This window comes from Rattus rattus, chromosome 17, assembly GCF_011064425.1.
Source record: "Rattus rattus isolate New Zealand chromosome 17, Rrattus_CSIRO_v1, whole genome shotgun sequence".
NCBI lineage: Eukaryota > Metazoa > Chordata > Mammalia > Rodentia > Muridae > Rattus > Rattus rattus.
This window is the reverse complement of record NC_046170.1, coordinates 15,932,369-15,950,465: the sequence shown is the minus strand read 5'-3', so window position 1 is coordinate 15,950,465 and position 18,097 is coordinate 15,932,369. Positions and strand designations below refer to the sequence as shown.

Genomic DNA, 18,097 nt, shown 5'->3' with positions numbered 1-18,097 from the left:
ACAGAAGCAGGTGGGTCTCTGTGAGTTCAAAGCTATCCTGGCCTACGGAGTGTCTCAATCAACCAATCAGTTAATGAATCCAAAGTCCTGGGTTCCATCCTCTAAAAAAAAAAAAAAAAAAAATGAGGGGGTTGGGGATTTAGCTCAGTGGTAGAGCGCTTGCCTAGCAAGCGCAAGGCCCTGGGTTCGGTCCCCAGCTCCGAAAAAAAGAAAGAAAAAAAAAAAAAGAAAAAAAATGAGGAGGATAAGAATCTTTGGTCTAAGTTCTCAGCGGCAGACAAGTGTGCAGCCTGTACTCTGTAGCCCTGCGCAGAAGAGATCCCATTCTGTTTTCTAGGTCCTGCTGTGGTAATATTGCCCTGAAGAGGTCAGAGGAGCCGAAACCTGTTTTCAGGGCATAGATAAGCAGCTGCATCCTAAATACTGTTTCTCTAAGAGCATGAATAATTTAGGTCGCCATCGGTAAAGGGGATGTGGCTGAATTCTGAGCAGCCTCCTGCCTTCCCTGCCTCGCCAGGATCAGGTGGAACAGAGTGGTACCTTGAGCGCCACCCTCAAAGCGCCCCGCCCCCCAAGAGTTTTCTGCTCGGCACTGCGAAAGTCACTGCGCACTGAGTTAAGAGACACAGAAAATCAAGAAAAATCTCCTGATTCCCTGCAAGGAGCAACGGAGGAGGCTTGCTCTCAGCTCCTGGTTGGATGGCACGAGATACTTAGCTGCAGAAGATCAGAGAGCTTGGTCAGTCCAACCTTCCCCCGAGCTTCAGAGCAGCTCGCCCCTCCTTCAGCCACAGCTGGAGCAGCTGCCCTGTTCTGTCCGCACTGGCTTCGGTGCGCAGCTCTTGGCGCCCCACGCATTTTATGCACTCCTAGGGCGGGCTAGTCCATGGATCTGTGTACCGCTCACTGCTGCAAGCCCGGGTGCTGACCAGGAGGGACCCTCGGGACTCCGGGAGGACTGGCTGTAACACCCACTAGATCCGATGCAGGTGAGCAGAGCTCGGCAGAGTGGAGTGCCTAGGTTAGGGCATGGCGTTCCGTTAGGAGTTCAGTTTTCTTTTTTATTCCAATAGTTCTCCGGCTTTCTCTGTAAATAATTTTTCTTTTGAGTTGATCTCAAAATTTACTTGATTCTTTGAAAAAAAAAAAAACAAACAAACCAAAAGCAAACCTCTAACATGTCTTTCTTTCGAGAGTCTCTCTTAAAGTGTGCGTAAGTGGGTAGACTTATTTCTCTTTTTAAAGTAGTTTTTTTTGGGGGTGGGGCAGGACCTTGCACATACTAGGAAAGTGCCTGTCATTCAGCCACATCTCCAGCCCTCAAATTTGTTTTCTTCTAACTACCCTCAGCTCTGGGTTTGCAGCCTCTGGCGACCAATGTCTTTGCCACCTGCTGGGACACGTGACTGGGCTCTGGGAGTAACTAGCAGTCTAAGCCCAGCAAGCAGACAGCTTTTCTCAGCCCCGTTGCTCACAGGGCGTCCCTGGGCTGCTGAGAGTCCCGGGCCCAGGTTCCATGCTTGCCTTCACCGCTTGACCTGTGCCCTGGAAGAGCCTAGAAGAGAACTGGTTTAGATGAAGATCTCTCTCTCTCTCTCTCTCTCCTCTCTCTCTCTCTCTCTCTCTCTCTCTCTCTCTCTCTCTCTCTCTCTCTCTCTGTATGTGTGTGTCTCTCTCTCCTTTCTCTGTCTGTCTGTCTCTGTGTCTCTCTCTTTCTCTGTCTCTCTGTCTCTGTGTCTCTCTCTTTCTCTGTCTGTCTCTTTTCTACGTCTCTCTCTGTCTTCTCCCCTTTCTCTGTCTTTTTCTGTCTCTCTGTCTCTCCCTCTCCTCTGTTTTTGTCTTTTTTTTTTTCATCTTTATTAACTTGGGTATTTCTTATTCACATTTCGATTGTTATTCCCTTTCCCGGTTTCCAGGCCAACATCCCCCTAACCCCTCCCCTTCCCCTTCTCTATGGGTGTTCCCCTCCCCATCCTCCCCCCTATTTTTGTCTTTTTCTTTCCCCTTTCTCGAACTTTTCTATCCCCAACTCCTCTCTCTTTTTTTCTCTTTTTATCGGTCAGTTTTTCTCTCCTTTGAGTCTCTCTCCATGCTGACAGCCTGCTCTCTCCATGCACACCCCCCTGAAGGACCTTGGGCCAGGCCGGTGGGACTGGGGTGCACGGCTACCCAGCAGTCTCCAGGCTTTGTTGCAGGGGTAGGGGATGTCCCTGAGACCTGCCCCAAGAGGAAGCCAAACCAAAATGTAACTGGAGCACAGCAGCTTGGGGTAGCAGAAACAGCCGGCACAGGCCTCCTCCCTGCACCCCCTGTTCCTGTGTCTAGGCCAAAGTCACGTCTGAATAACCCCCACCAGCAGCCCCATCTGGCTCAGAGCTGATGGCTTCACATGGCCTCCTTATGTCCATGCACGGAATTTCTAGGGTGATCTCAGGTCACTTGCAGATACTTCAGGTGTGCTTAGCTGCTACAACCCCCCCCCCCATTATATGGCCTCAAGCCACTCCCCTCCACAATACTCTGCCTCCTGACTACAAGAAGACACCCCTCCCCCAGATCAGGGAGACACAACCCTCCCAGACGCTGGCTTTATCCTATTTCCCCCTGAGATACAAGAAGAACCTGCAGGAGTACGTAAGCCGTCCTGTGCAGGGGCCGCCTTTCCTCCACGTAAGGTGGGTTTAATTCAATGTCATCCTCTCCCAAAGAGCCCACAATGAGCAGCCCTCTGGGTCAGGAGGGAGAGCGTGAATTTGACATTGAAAGAAATGATGAGGGCAGTGGCCACCAGCGTAGTGTCCTCTGAGACCTCGGTCACTTTGGGTTCTAGCATAGGGTTTATCATTTTATTATTTATTACTGGTTTTATTTTTCCCCTCTGAGACTGGGTTTCCACGTAGCCTAGGCTGGTCTGGACCTTCAACCTCCTGAATGGTAGAATATTGACACGTGCTAGCACTCCTGGCTACTTTTTAAATATTGTTAGTCTACAGGCTCTGAGGACCCTTAGGAAGGGTCAGGAAGGAAGGTCTATTCTGGGATCTTTCAATCCAGGCTGTCTTCACGGCATGAGACAGCTTAGAGCTGCTGGGCCAACTCATTCTGACCCCCCTGGCAAGGTCAAGTTCATCTTGAAGGAGGAAAGGGTTGATTTAATCAGTGGGTGGAGTCACCCTCCTGAGTCCCCAGACACTGTCCTGGAAAGCCAGACCTTGGACAGCCGCCCAGGCAGGGAGGTTGAAGGAGTTGTCAAGCCAGGGTTTCTTGAGGATTCTTGGATCCTGCCAGCCCAGGTCATCATCCCCCGATTGCTAAGATCCTGAGTGTCTCACTGGACAGTCGAGCTCGGAGGCCTCACAGTCATGGGTGAGACTGACCATCTACCTATGCGTCAGGGTCTTTTGCTGAGGATGGAGCTGGGAGGCTTGAGAGAAACAACCTAACTCCATGATACAGGCTGCTTTACAGTCTCCTCTCAGGAAGACACTCGGCTTCCCCCCTTCCTTCTGTCTATGTGGTGCATGACTGTGTGCGTGTACCTGTTGGTGTGTGCAAATGTATGAAGGTGCATGTGCACATGTGTGCCCATGTATGTGGAGGCCAGGGTCTTCCTCAATCACTCTCCATCTCGTTCCTGGGGCTTACAGGGTTTGCCAGGCTGTGGCCATTGAGTTGGAGGGACACAGGTGTCCCTGTCATCCCTGGCTGGGTTACTGCTGTGTGCCACTATGCATATTTCGAATAGAGTGAGGAATCAGAGGCACGAGTCATGTCAGCACAGTGAGCATTTTACCAGTGGATCGGTTCCAATGCCCTCCCTCCCTCCTTCCTTCCCTTCCTCCCTCCTTCCTTCTTTCGTTGGAGCCACTAGATCTGGCGTTATTTCTTCTTAAAACTGGTTACAGTATTTGTATACCCATGAGGCAGTGCGACCACCACCCTACATAGTCATTTCCCATCATTCTGGATAAGAAGCATAGACCCTCGGGTCACCTCCCTCACCCAGCCGGAGCAGCAGCCACTGTGTGACCTTGGTCCTAGGAGTCATGTGCCTTCTGTTTCCATGCATGGAACCCCGTAGTGAGTGGCCTTTGTGTCTGGCTCCTCTCATTTCTGATGGATTCCTTCTTAAATGCATTTAACAATTGGGTTGATTACACACCCAAACGGAGCTTGTGATGGTTAGAACTAGTTTTCAACTTACGATCTAGAATCATCTGGGAAGGGTCTCAGTGAAGGATCTGAATCAGGTTGGCCTGTAAGCATGTTGGTGGGGGGTGTCTTGATTACATTAATTGATGTGGGAAAATCCAGCCCACTGCGGGCGGCATTATTCCCTAGGCAGGGGATCCTGACTGTATATGTTTAGACAGGGTGCTGAGCAGGAGTGGGCAGTTGCTCTCTCTGGACTGTGAATGTGACTGGCTGCTTCAAGCTTCTGCCTTGATTTCCTTGCTGTGCTGAACTGGTCCTAAACTGTAATGCAGAGACAAACCCTTTGTTTTTTAAGTTGCTTTTGTCTTAGCAACAGAAATGAAGCCAGGGCAGGATGAAAGATGCTCTCAGGTACCACACAACTCACCTCCCCCTACCCCCTTTTCCCATTACTGTCCCTAGCCCTACATAGTCCCGTCTGGACATTAGAAACAGGACTTGGTTCTGACTCCCGCACAGTGGTACATGTCTGCAATCCTCACACTTTGGAGACAGAAGCAGGATGATTAAGAGTTGAAGCTACAAACATTAGCTACAAGAGCAGCCTGGGCTACACGAGATACTGTCTCAATAAAACAACAACAAAAAAAGGAGGGGTAACTATATTATGCACACTCCTAATTCATCTGTTTGTGTTTACATGCATGTGTGCGCATGTATGTGTCAAAGCCAGTATCAAATGCAGCTTTTCTTTGGAAGCCAAACACCTCGTTAAAAATATTTTAAGTGTATTCTTTTGACTTTTTCATATATACAGCATATTTTTTAATTTTTTGTATTTATCTTTATCTTGTGTGACATCTGCATCTACTCATGCACATACACTCACATGTCATGCACACACACTCACATGTAAGCTACCGTATGTTTTCAGAGGTCAGAGGTCAACTTACGGAAGCCAGTTCTCTCCTTCCACCATATATCTTTTGGAGATGGAGTTCAAGTTATCATTTTGGTAGCAAGAGACTTTATCCATTGAGCCATCTCACCAGCCTTATATACTGCTCCTTCATTCTCTCCACACTCACTTCTTCCTCTCTGCCTTCAAACACATGCTTCTCCCTGCTTTAGAGAGAATGTGTGTGTGTGTGTGTGTGTGTGTGTGTGTGTGTGTGTGTGTGAGTGTGTGTGTATCTCCAGGAATTGTTGTGCGTGACTTTAATCCCAGCCCTCAAGAGGCAAAGTCAGGCAAATCTCTATAGGTTCAAGGCTAACCTGGTTTACGTAGTGAGTTTTGGGCTGCATGGTAAGACCTTGTCTCAAATAAAACAAAGAAACAACAATGTAAAAACTCCAATTACGGCTGCCCACAAGTATGGAACCATAGGGCCATGCACTAGAGCACGGACATCCTACTAGGGCCCACACCTCAGGAGAAAGCTGACTCCTCCTCTCCCAGCAGCCATGAACTGCCAGCCGCTCTGCAGCTAGCAGTGGGGCCTCCGGAGCCCTTCTCCCAGCCACTTTGATGTTCGAGGCAGGGCCTTTCATGGGTTGTAGTGTGTGGGCTAGGTTGGCCACATGGCCATTCCCCTGCCTCTGTTCTCAACTCCCTGGCTACAGCTGTGCCTACACACCCACTTTTCTCTCTCTCTCTTCCTTCCTTCCTTCCTTCCTTCCTTCCTTCCTTTCATTCTTTCTTTCTTTCTTCCTCCCTCTTTTCCTCCCTCTTTTCTTCCCCTCGCTTTCTCTTTCTTTTTTTCCTATCTTCATTTTTTAAAGTTTTTTTTAAATGTAGATGAGTGTTCTGCTTGAATTTAAGCCTGTGCACCCTGTGATGCCTGCTGTCAATAGAGGCCAGAAGAGGGAGTTGGATCCCCTGGAACTTGAGTTACAAAGAGCTGTGAGCCACATGGGAGCTAGAAATTGAACATGGGTTCTCTATGGCATCTAAGGCTTGATTTTGTTTGTTTTAATTGCGAGTATATGTGTGTATTGGGGCGGGAGTGTGCACACGGGTACAGTGCCTGAGGAGGGTATTGGATCTTCTGGAGCTGAAGTAACTGGTGGTCGTGACCTGCTGGGTGTGGGTGCTGGGAACCAAACTCAGTCCCTGTGCAAGAGCAGCGTGCACTCTTAGCCACTGAGCCATCTTTCCAGCCCCCAAGTCTGGCTTTTCCCTAGAGGTCTGGGGATTGAACTCAGGTTCTCACGCTTGTATACACAGTATTTTATTGACCGAGTCATCTCCCAGACCCTTCAAGCTTTCCTCAGGCCCAGACTCAATTTGTTTAAAGTGCTCCTAACTTTGGGCAGCTGAGAGAAAAGACAGACAAAAAGGGAAAGGAGTGGGGTTCTTCACCCCTTCAGTGATGCAGCCACAGTGACCTGACTTCCTACACCAGACCTCACCTCCTCAAGTTTCCACCCCTCCACCCACCAATGATGTCATAGCCTCACAATGTACTTACCCTGAGACATCGCCAGCTCTGCTCACAGCTGCACTGGGGCCCAATCCTGCAACACACGACCCTTTGGAGATGTCTTAGATCCAAACCACCGTGGCAGTCAATAAATATTTGTTCAAGACTGGGCGCTGTACTACACGCCCTTACTCATAGATCTTGGGAGGCAGAGACAGGCACATAGCTGTGAATTCGAGGCCAGCTTGGTCTACACATGAAGTCTCTATCTTAAGATTAATAATATAAAAATATTTGTTCAACAAGGGAGGCACCAGTCATCATGCTACTCTAACAAATTAACGTGCTGACCAATTAATACTTCAGTGACACACTGAGATGCCATGCCATCTAGCCAAAGGGGCAGGGTGAGTGAGGAAGGCCAGGATACACCTGCTGATGCCAAGCACAGAGGAATCACAAGCACGTGTCCAGCAGAAGGAACCTGAAAGATGTGCTATTGGCAAAAGTGCCTCCCACTGCTGCCCAGAGTAACGGGGAGCAACTGCCTGGAGGCTGGGGAAGACATATTTGACTCTGCAGACAGGTTGGCCTGCTTCAGCCTGGTGTTGGGCTTATAGGTGTGAGCCACTGTGCCTGGCTTTCTGACAATTCGTGTATGTGTATAGAGGCCAGACATTAACCTTGGGTGTCGTTTCTGAGACAACATCACCTGGCTTTGTGGGACAGTGTGTCATTGCGATCAGGGCTTTCCCATTCATCTAGGCTGGCCGGCCAGTGACCTTCAGGGATTCTCCTGCCTCCAACTCACCAGATCTTTGGTGTTGCAAATCTGTGCCACCATGCTTGGTTTTCTGTGGGTGCATGGAATCTCGGTTTTCATGGCTGCCTGGAATGTACTTACCTACTTGTCTATCTCCCCAGTCCCCAAATGCAACTTAAAATGATCTCATCTCATCTCATCTCATCTCATCTCATCTCATCTCATCTCCTCATCTCATCTTATCTCATCTCCTCATCTCATCTGTCTATGTATCTATGTATATATGTATCTATCTATGTATCTATGTATCTATGTATCTATGTATCTATCTATCTATCTATCTATCTATCTATGTCTCTATCTATGTATGTATCTATGTATTTATGTATCTATCTATGTATCTAAGTATCTACTTATGTATGTATGTATGTATTATGTATGTATGTATGTATCTATCTATCTATGTATCTATATATCTATCTATCCATGTATCTATCTATGCATCTATGTATCTATCTATCTATGTATCTATATATCTATCTATTCATGTATCTATCTATGCATCTATTTTATCTACCTATCATCTAGAGTATGTGTGTGGTGTGGATGCATGTGTGCATGCTTGGTCATGTCTTGGCATGTGTAGGTGCAGGTGCACATGTGTTTGTATGTATGTGGAGGCTCTCGGTTACTTGCTTCCTCACTGAGTCTGGATCTGATCGGTCAGCTTGCTCATTGTCTCCATTTCTCCACCTCTCAGGGCTGGGGTTCCGTGTAGCCACCACATGCACGTAGCTTTCATGTGGTTATGTGGGGATCTGAATTCTGGTCTTCATGCTTCGTAGCAAGAATTTTACCCACTGAGCCTCAGATGACATTTTTTTTTTTGGTTCTTTTTTTTCGGAGCCGGGGACCGAACCCAGGGCCTTGCGCTTGCTAGGCAAGCGCTCCACCACTGAGCTAAATCCCCAACCCCCTCAGATGACATTTTAAAAGGACCATTTTTAATCGTGCTTGGTCGAATGTTCTGGTGCAGGTAACTGTAGTTCACCCTTACATGTGGCCCTATGAAGTATGTGCTGTGGTGTCTACTTTATGGATAAGAAAACCGGCTCAGAGATGCAACTTACCAAGGACACACAGCAGGCAGCGAGAGCCTGGCAAGTGGCCCAGGCACAGTGGTTTTTTTTTTTTTTTTTTTTTTTTTTTTTTTTTTTTTTTTTTTTTTTTTTTTTTTTTTTTCCCCAGAGCTGGGGACCGAACCCAGGGCCTTGTGCTTGCTAGGCAAGCGCTCTACCACTGAGCTAAATCCCCAGCCCTCGGCACAGTGGTTTTGAAGGAGGGGATTGCTGTTTGCTCCTGCCCACCCTCCGCTAAGGTTATCCCAGGTGTGTGTCTCTTCATCGCCTCTGACATGTACCCCATGGAAGCTGAGAACCTCTGCCCCCACACAGGAAGGTGATAGCTTTAGCCCAGTATACAGCAGGTGCTCAATATGTGTTGCTGTTGGGTGGATGGGTAGGGAGGAGGAAAAGCAGAGCTGGGCTGAATACGGGGACTCAGACGTCATAAGCAGTCTGGGGTCTCCATCCTCTCTCTTTCCTTCAGTCTGTGTCCATGTGGTGGGGTTACCCATGTCCCCATCTGTCCTAGCACTATAACCACACATCTATCAGGTGACAGGTACATGGGTGGAAAGTGCACAGCTGTGATCAGCTTTCTCCTCACTGGGGCACACACTTCAGCTGATGCCTGCTGGCCTCAGCTCGGCGGTCAACCTTGGCCATCTGGCCTGGCAGTTTGTTTAGCTCTGTCCTCATGGGACCTATGCCCCAGCCATGAGTGTGTTCATTGACCCCGATTTCATTAGATTTTCCCCCTTCCACCTTGCCTTATGCTTGTCTGGGCACGAGTTCTACAGTGTCCAAGATGCCCCAACTATGCAACCACGAGGACCTAAGTTCAGATCCCCAGCACCCATATAAAATGCCAGCTGTGGCACGTGACTACAGTGCTGTGGTGGGTTAGAGACAGGAAGATGGTGGGAGACTCTGTCCCCAGGGAATAGGCAAGAATGAAACACCAGGTTACCCCAGGGCCTCCTCTGGTATTTGTGTTTAGGATCTCTCTCTCTCTCTCTCTCTCTCTCTCTCTCTCTCTCTCTCTCTCTCACACACACACACACACACACACACACTCTCTCTCTCTCTCTCTCACTCTCTCTCTCTCTCTCTCTCTCTCTCTCTGTCTCTCTCACTCTCTCTCTCTCTCTCTCTCTCTCACACTCTCTCTCTCTCTCTCACTCTCTCACACACACACTCACTCTCTCTCTCTCTCACACACACACACATACACATACACACACACACACACACTACTTGGATGTGCACACAAGGACAAGTATGCATTTTTTGAGCACTTGTTAAGTATTTCTACACATTAAAAAACTTGTGAGTCTATATCTGAAACCAAATATGTGGGCCCTGTGCGATGGCAGAGTCTTTACAAGTCCACCAAGGCCAATGATGAGTTTGATGCCTGGAAGCCACACGGTGGAAGGAGAAAACCCTCTCCTCCTAGTTGTCCTCTGGTCTCCATGCACATCACAGCATGCCCACACATATGTACACACAAACATGTACACTCATTTGTGTTGTGTGTACACATGTGTTCTATGTGCATGCATGAGTTGTGCGTGGTATATGTACATATGTATGTTGTATGTAGGGTATGTAGGATATATGTGCATGTATGTGTTTTATGTGTATGGTATATGTACATATGTATGTGATACATGCATATATGTGTTTGTGTTATGACCATATATGGGTTTGTGAATACATATGTGCTATGTGTATTGTATATACATATATATGTTCTGTATATGTTTATACATGTATGGCTTATATATGTGTAGTATATGTGTGTTGTGTGTGGTGCATGTGTGCATATGTTTCCGTGTATAGTGCATGTACATGCAGAAGTTATGGGGGATCTTGGGCATTCTGCTCTATTGCTTTCCACATTACTCCTTAGAGACAGGGTCTCTCACCGAGCCTAGAGCTGTGATGGAAGCCGGAGGCCCCCGAGATCCTCCTATGTCTCCCCACAGTGCTGGATAGGTGACATGATGCCTGGCACATCGAGTCTGTCCTGTGAAGCTGTCACATCTACACTGTATGGCCTTCAGTTTATTCTCTCCTTATTGTCCCCAGGTGAGGGACATCCCATGTGCTTTGTCTCTTTCTCTGTTGGACAAACACAGTTGGTGAGATTGGCACACCTGCTTGCCAGGTCTGCAGGTTCCTGGACAGTTGGGGCCAGGGGTTGTTTGTCTCCTGTGTGTACACAGGACAGCTGTTGAGCAGCTCATGGGGGTGGGGCGCCCAGTTGACCTTTCTGGAACAGCCTTTCCCAGACCCCGAAGGTGCCTTACTCCCGCTTGCACAAATCCCAAACTCCAGGGTCTGCCCAGCATTCTTCATAGCTCAAGGTCACTGCCGTCTCTAGAGCCAGATCACCCTTACGGTTCAGTACCCTGCACCCTGCCTGCCCTCTCTGCTGACAGCGTCCATGTCTTTGGAACCAGCCAATCAATGGACCAAAACTGTTTTTAAAAGGTTGGGATGTGGTTTAGTGTAGAATGCTGGGTTCGACTGTAGCCCAACACAAACCGGGTGTTTGGGAGTCTGAAGGCAGCCGGATCAGAAAATTGTCATTTTGACTAATAGTAAATTCAAGGCTAGCTTGGGCTGTATGAGACCTCTTTTTCAGATTTGTTTATTATTTACAGATTCATTTTATTACTTTATGTGTTGTGTGTTGTGTGTGTTATGTGTTGTGTGTGTGTGTTGTGTGTGTGGTATGGTGTGTGTGTTATGTGTTGTGTGTGTGCTATGTGTTGTGTGTGTGTTATGTGTTGTGTGTGTGTGTGTGTGTGTGTGTGTGCTGTGTGTGTGTGTTGTATGTGTGTTGGTGTTGTGTGTGGTGTGGTGTGTGTGTGTGTGTGTGTATGGTATGGTATGTGTGTGGTGTGGTTGTGTGTGTGTGTGATATGGTGTGTGTGTGTGTGTGTGTGTGTGTGGTGTGTGTGTGTGTGTGTGTGTGTGTGTGTGTGTGTGTGTGTGTGTGTGTGTGTGTGTGTGTGTGTGTGGTGTGTGTGTGTGTGTGTGTGTGTGGTGTGGTGTGTGTTTGTGCATGTGTGTTGTGTGTGTTGTGTTGTGTGTGCTATGTGTTGTGTGTGTGTGTGTATGTGTGTATGTGTGTGTGTGTGTGAGAGAGATCTGGCAGGCATGTGCATATGTGAATGCAGGCATCTGCTGAGTTTAGAGGAGGACCTGGAGCTGGAATTACAGACAACAACACTGGACATGGGTAACCACTGTAAGCGCTCTCCTGACATCACTTGTTTATATTTAAATGGTACCTGGACACACTTTGTCTTCCTCACTCTGCCCTGAACAGTACACACTAGCAGCTGTTGGCACGCCATTGAAGTCAGAATGCAAGCTATCTGCTACATCCAGCTGCTGATGACAGACTGCCGGAAGACAAGAGTGGGCTTTGTAAAAAGAACATGAGCGCTTGGGCAGTGGGGTCAGCGTGGGTTCTGGGAGCACTCTCCTGGGGACACTGAGGGGAAGCATTTGTATCATGGTCCTTTGAGAGTCGGCAGGTCCCTTTACAGCTCGTGGTTATGTCCTGGGTAACGATGGGATGGTTGTATAGCCTTCCGGGTTTATCATGTGTCCTTCCTACTGAAGAAGGGTCCAGAAGCCAAGTGAGGGCTTGCAAGTTGCCTGGTGATTTTCCTAAGGTGTACTTGTTCCTAGGAATGTTAAGGAATGTTCAGTTTATCCACCACCCACTCCTTTCCCTCCCCTTTTCGCTGGAGACAGAATCTTTCTTGTGCTAGGTAAGGGCTCTACCTTTGAGCCATGTCCCTAGCCTCTCAATGGGGGAAGTGAGAGAGGCCCTCTACTACTGAGCCATGACCCCTCCCTCCTGCTCTTTTCTGTTTAGCTCAGGAAGAGATCAATACTCCATAGCACACTACACCTGTGGGAGTCTCTTCTGTATGGGTCAGGAAGGTTAGTTAGAAGGGACAGACCATTCTGTCAGTGGACTGGAATATCACAGTGAAGGATCAGTGACCCTGAGATCTATGCCTCCCGTTACCTGTGCTCAGTAACATGTCTGCAAAACAGCTGGCGTTTCTTAAAAGAGCGGTACTCTTTTTTTAAGGACAGTAGGAAAGTATTTGGCTCGAACACAAAAGCCTTCAGAGATGCTCAGTGTTGAGGAAGGTTGCAGGGCCAGGAGCATAAGCCTAAAGGCACAGGAAGGATGGATCCATTAAACCCCACAAGTTCCAGGATTGGGAAAGAGAGTGGAGGGTTTCTACACTGGTCATGCTATTTACGACAGAGCTTGAGAAAGTGCGCAACAGGAAGTAGTGAGACCTGGCTTCCTGCAGTAGGGAACCTTGAGATCGGGCTACTTCGTTCTCTGGGTTTATATGTTCAGAAAAATCATGGATGTCGGAGTTGCTTGTGTTTGTGTGAGAAACTTTCTAATTGCATTCACTTGTGCCAAGTTTCCAGTTGATTCTGGGAACTCTGGGCTTGAAAAGATGCCATGAGAAGGGGGTGGATTCCAGACTGCAAGTACCACGTGACCTGAGAACTAAGAGAAGTCCTCCCTGTGGTCCTCGACACCCCGTAGGATCTGCTCATGTTCTCTGCTCCCCTCTTTGCTCAGTCGTGCTCTCCTGGGCCTCCTGCTTGGCCTTTGAGCAAGCCTCACACAGTCCTGTCTCAAGGCCTTTGCTTGTGCTCTTCCAGGTGGCCGGAAAGCTCTTCCTTCAAATACCGTATGATTTCTGCATCACCTTCAGGCCCCTGCTTGGAGGTCCCCTCCACAGTGGCCTTCTCTGGGCTCTATTTAACTCGTAACTGGCTCACCCAACCTATCACACTATTCACTAAACTGTTCACTAAAGACTAAGTTGAATGCTGCATGAAATTAGTATGTTCAAGTGTAATCCCAAGTACCTTCATGTGTTCAGAGAAAGGACCTGTTAAATAGGTCATTTGTGAGCTGGGGTGTATTCCAGTTTGATACAGTACTTGTCTAGCATGCACAAGGCCTGATAAAATTTTATAATGCTATAACAAACCCTTTATGCCAACCCCGTATAAAGCCAGGTAAGACAGCACACATCTGTAGCCCAGGCTCAGGTCACTGTGAGCGGGGCTACAGAGTAAGATGTGTCTTAAACAACACCTTCCCTTTGCCTGCTGGTGCTCTGCGCTCACTGTGTGGAAGGACCAGTAGCTTCAGCACAGGTCAGGACACACAGAGGCCCTTGTGGGCAGAGCTCCCAATTCCCCTGGCTGAGTCTGTACTGAACACGCACGTGTGATTTTTCTTGTCAATATTCCTAAACAATGGAGTGTGCCAGTCACATTCACAGTGTCCCTGCTGTGTCCTAGGTCACCTAGAGAGTCTTTGGACTTTGTAAGACCATGTTCCTCATTCCCTTAGGGGACCTAGCCTCTGTAGGATTTGGGGTCTCAGATGACCCTGGGAGCCAGCCGGCCTTCCTGACAGCAGCCTGAATATACTCCATCTCCCCGTGGCTCTCTTGATCCTAATCTCCACAGAGCGTCCTGGTTTATTCTGTCCCTCTCTCACCAGGATGTCCTGTCTACGTGGGTAGGGACATCTATGTGCTTATTCATGGCAGCATCCTGAGCACCCAGCACAGAGCTGCTTCCACACCAGGTGCTCACTCAGTGTTTGTGGAGGGAATGCATGAGCAACTGTAAAGATACTGAGTTCCCCTTGGCCTCGAGAATCCATCTAACACATGTGAGAGCAGGAGAGTCCTCTTTCCAATTAGCTGCTGAAGCACTGTAAATGAAAACGACATATATGTTCACACCGAGCCTTTCTGTGCAACCCAAGTAGCATCCAGCTGTCCATTCTCCTGCCTCAGCCACCTGAATGCTGGGCTTGCACGTGTAAGCCACCTTGCTTCCCTTCTCCAGTCTTAAAGTGCTGTGCTCGTCAAACGGCTGGAGAAGACTGAGGGTGCTCCATCCCAAGAAATTGTGTCCTTAACAGTTGATTAGTGTGCCACCTCAGGGAATAGAGGGACAGCAGGTGTGTGTAACGTCAGAACCTCCCATCATGCCCCAAGACCTGGGCTTTTGTGTTATTGTAAGAGTCAAATAAAAGAGCTGGCCTGAGAGTACAGGCCTATCTGTCATTCCAGCTACTCAAGAGGCTTAGGCAGGAGGATCACAAGTTTGGGCTAGCCTGGGTTACAAGAGTAAGTTCCACGACAAACTTGGCAAAACAAAGAGTGAAAAAGAGCTGGGAATAGAGCCCTTGCATGGTGTGCTCTGACTCCAGCTCTGTATTGCAAATAAATAAAGTAAAACAGAAGAATAGGTAACAGATCGAAGAGTTGCCATGGTGGCGCAGATGTGTATCACTGTCCAGGCTCGGGTGGAAGATCGTGTGTTTCAGCCTAGCCTTGGCAGGCTCACGTCTGGCTGCCCCCAAATATAGTAAAGTAGGGACTGGAGAAATGACTCAGGGGCTAAAGGTTCTGGCTGCTCCTGCAGGGGACTGGGGTTCACACGACACCCACATAGTGGTTAACAACCGACAGGATCCCATCTCAGGGGATCCAGCACCATCCTCTTCCTTCCAAGGGCGTTGTATGCAGACGATGCACAGGCTGCATGGAAAAAGACTCAAGCACATAAAACACTAAGCAAAATTTGAAACGTATAGAATGGCTCAGTGGGTGGAAGGTCACTGCTACTAAGCCTGATAGCCTGAGTTCAGTGTCTGGGACCCAACGATGGAAGGAGAGAAGGATTCCTACAAGGTTGTCCTCTGACCTGTACATATGGCCCCTGACACATCCATACACACACACACACTCACACACACTCAGACACTCATACACACACACTCACACACACACACACACACACAATCATACACACACACTCAGACATACACACATACCACACACACACTCACTCACACACATACTCACACACACACACCACACACTCACACACACAATCATACACACACTCCACACACTCACACACACTCACACACACACACACACACACTCACACACACACTCACACACACCCCCACACACACCCCACACACACAGAGGCATACACACACACACTCAGACACTCATACACACCACACACACACACACACACACACACACACAAGATTTAAATAACAACAATAAGAAGAAGATAAAGGGTGTGTGGGGGATAATTTAGTAGATTGGACTGGAGTTCAATCCCTAGGTTGTGTGTGTTCAGGGTGTGGGGAGGGGGGTACAGGGGATGACAGGACAGAGGCCAGACATGGGTACAAGCTAGAATCACACTGCTGGGGAGGGAGAGACAGGCAGACTAGACTAGGCTCACTGGCCAGTCAGCCTAATCTACTCTGTTCCAGGGCAGTGAGAGATTCTGTCTAAAAAACTAAAGAGGACGGCCCTGAGGAATAGCTCCTCTCTGGTTCCACATGCATATTACACACGTACCCATGCGCCATGTCCAGGCAAACACATGAACATCCACAGAAAATAAAATAAAATAAAATAAAATAAAATAAAATAAAATAAAATACGAAGGCACAGAAATGAACAGGCAGGCTCCGTGTGCCTTCTACTCTACACAGGAAGCAGATTAGAACCAGGTTCTTGGCCCAGTGCAGCTCAGTTTGAACTTGCCATCAGGGGTCTGAAGTTCACAGGATGCAGGTCCAAAGCACAGAAAGCAGGGTCTTTAGAGGGTCCACTCTGCAGAAGGGAGCGTGTAGATGTGAGAAAGCAGCCCATATCCCACCCCACCCCACCCCACTTCGGCTGGCACACGAAGCCAGGGAGTTCTACTGCTTAGCGTCAGCCACACCCTTGCGCCCTTTCAACCCATGGCCTGTGTTGCCCGGCAACTACTAGAAGTGTCTTTCCTGCCCCCCAGTTGCCAAGGGAATACTCAATCCTGGCAGCCGGGCCTGGGGCGCTGAACTTCCGGGCGCAGGGTGGGGTGGCCTGTGCTGTCCACACCTGCTCATACAGTCCTGACCTCCCGGCGGTTTCTCTCACTCTGTTCTTGTCTCCTCTCTCCCTCTAGTTTCCTCTCCTGGGATTTCTGAGCGAGGCCCATGGATGCCGAGGGCCTCCTGGGTCTCTGACCCCATGCGTTCTCCCCTCAATCATGAGCTCCTGCACAGCTCGAGGTACCCAGGCACGGACTGCAACCTGGCAGACTCTTCCAGGACTTTGCATGTCCCGTGGTCCGAGCAGATGAGCGGAAGCCTCGAGGGGCCAACTCTGAAACGGCGTGGTGGCGTGGTGGACCACCGGGATGTCATCTTGGCCCACCAGGCGCACAAAATGCACAGCACCCCTCAGGCCAGGAGGAAAGAGTGGGAGTGAGTATTCACCGGGAAGGCTACGTGGGAGCTATGCGGGGTTTGTGGGCCAGCCAATCGTGAACTGGCAAGCTTCAGGGTGCAGAATGCGCTGCTAAGGTGTGGAGTGACTCAAGTTCTCCCCTGACAGGCCATCAACCCTTTACCTTAAGGTTGCCTGGAATATTCTGAACCGGCTTTGGGAAGGACCCGGGTCCCTTGTGCACAGTGCAATCAGAAAGGGCTGGTGCAGGGGACAAATGCTTTTGTTGGGAGTGTGGTGGGGAAAAGGCTAAGAAATGCTGCCTTCAGAGATACCCGGGAACCTATGTCGGCCCTCTGGGTCTCACTTCGGGCTCCAGAACCAGGGATAGACCTTTGTGCTAATGATAAGGTGGGTCTAGCTGGGGTTGGGAGAATGTGGTGGCTTCCTGAGTGGATTTGTCATCCCCAAGTGGGTGTTCTCCCTCTGCCCCCACTATGTGTGTGTGTGTGTGTGAGTGTGTGTGCGCGCGCGTTCTCTGGTGCTTAGGACTAAAACCCTTCCCAACTTCCATCAGCAGCGAGGAAACGAACGGTGCTAATAGCTAAGGGAAAGAAGTTTGGAAAAAGGGTCAACTACAAACAATTCCTTTGCTATCGCGTCTCTAAGCGGATTGCTAGGGCATAATAACATTTTACTTCAAAGGAGTAAAGCTGGGGTGGGTTCCAGGGCTGATCCTGATGGCTGTGATATACCCATGAGTAACAGCAGGAGCCGCTGATGCTGGCAAGAGAGGAACCAGCTTAAGGCGTCCCTCGTCCCTCGGTCTCCATACCATTCCTATCTCAGCGAGGCTGCGTGTGTGGTCACCTTGCTTATATGCAGCTGCCACTCTTGCTGGAGAAGGGGAGGCCTGTGTATGCTGTGGGTGCTGATGGGCGGGTATGAATGTAAGGTGGGCCTGACCATGTCTGGTAGGCTGGATTTGAAGCAGAGCATCTGCCGGTCTACTTGAAGCGCCCTCTGCGGTAGTCCCTGAGGTTACGGCGCCACCTGGTGGTGCGTCTGAGTATCTACGGGCGGCCACAAACCGATCCGTGCTTCTCACCCTTAGGTGTTACCTCCTATCCGGCTTTCTTCCCATGCATATGTCCACCTGTTCACTCAGCATGTCTACTCATGTATCAGTTACCCATACCATATATGTTCCCATCTACCCCTCCCTCCTCCACCCACACACCCACTGTCCAGCCCATCTATCCAGCAATCCACCTACCAACCCATCCATCCATTGGTAACCAAAGC

At 49.1% G+C, this 18,097-nt stretch overlaps 1 protein-coding gene across 1 annotated transcript in view; it reads left to right on the top strand.

The window, feature by feature from the left end:
- Positions 1-924: 924 nt before the first annotated feature.
- Positions 925-18,097, top strand: part of Cacna1a (calcium voltage-gated channel subunit alpha1 A) — a 295,849-nt gene continuing 278,676 nt past the window's right edge. Inside the window, 2 exon segments of the mRNA XM_032887650.1 lie at positions 925-989; positions 16,530-16,830. Coding sequence (XP_032743541.1) covers positions 16,565-16,830 — 266 coding nt within the window. The 5' untranslated portion in view covers positions 925-989; positions 16,530-16,564.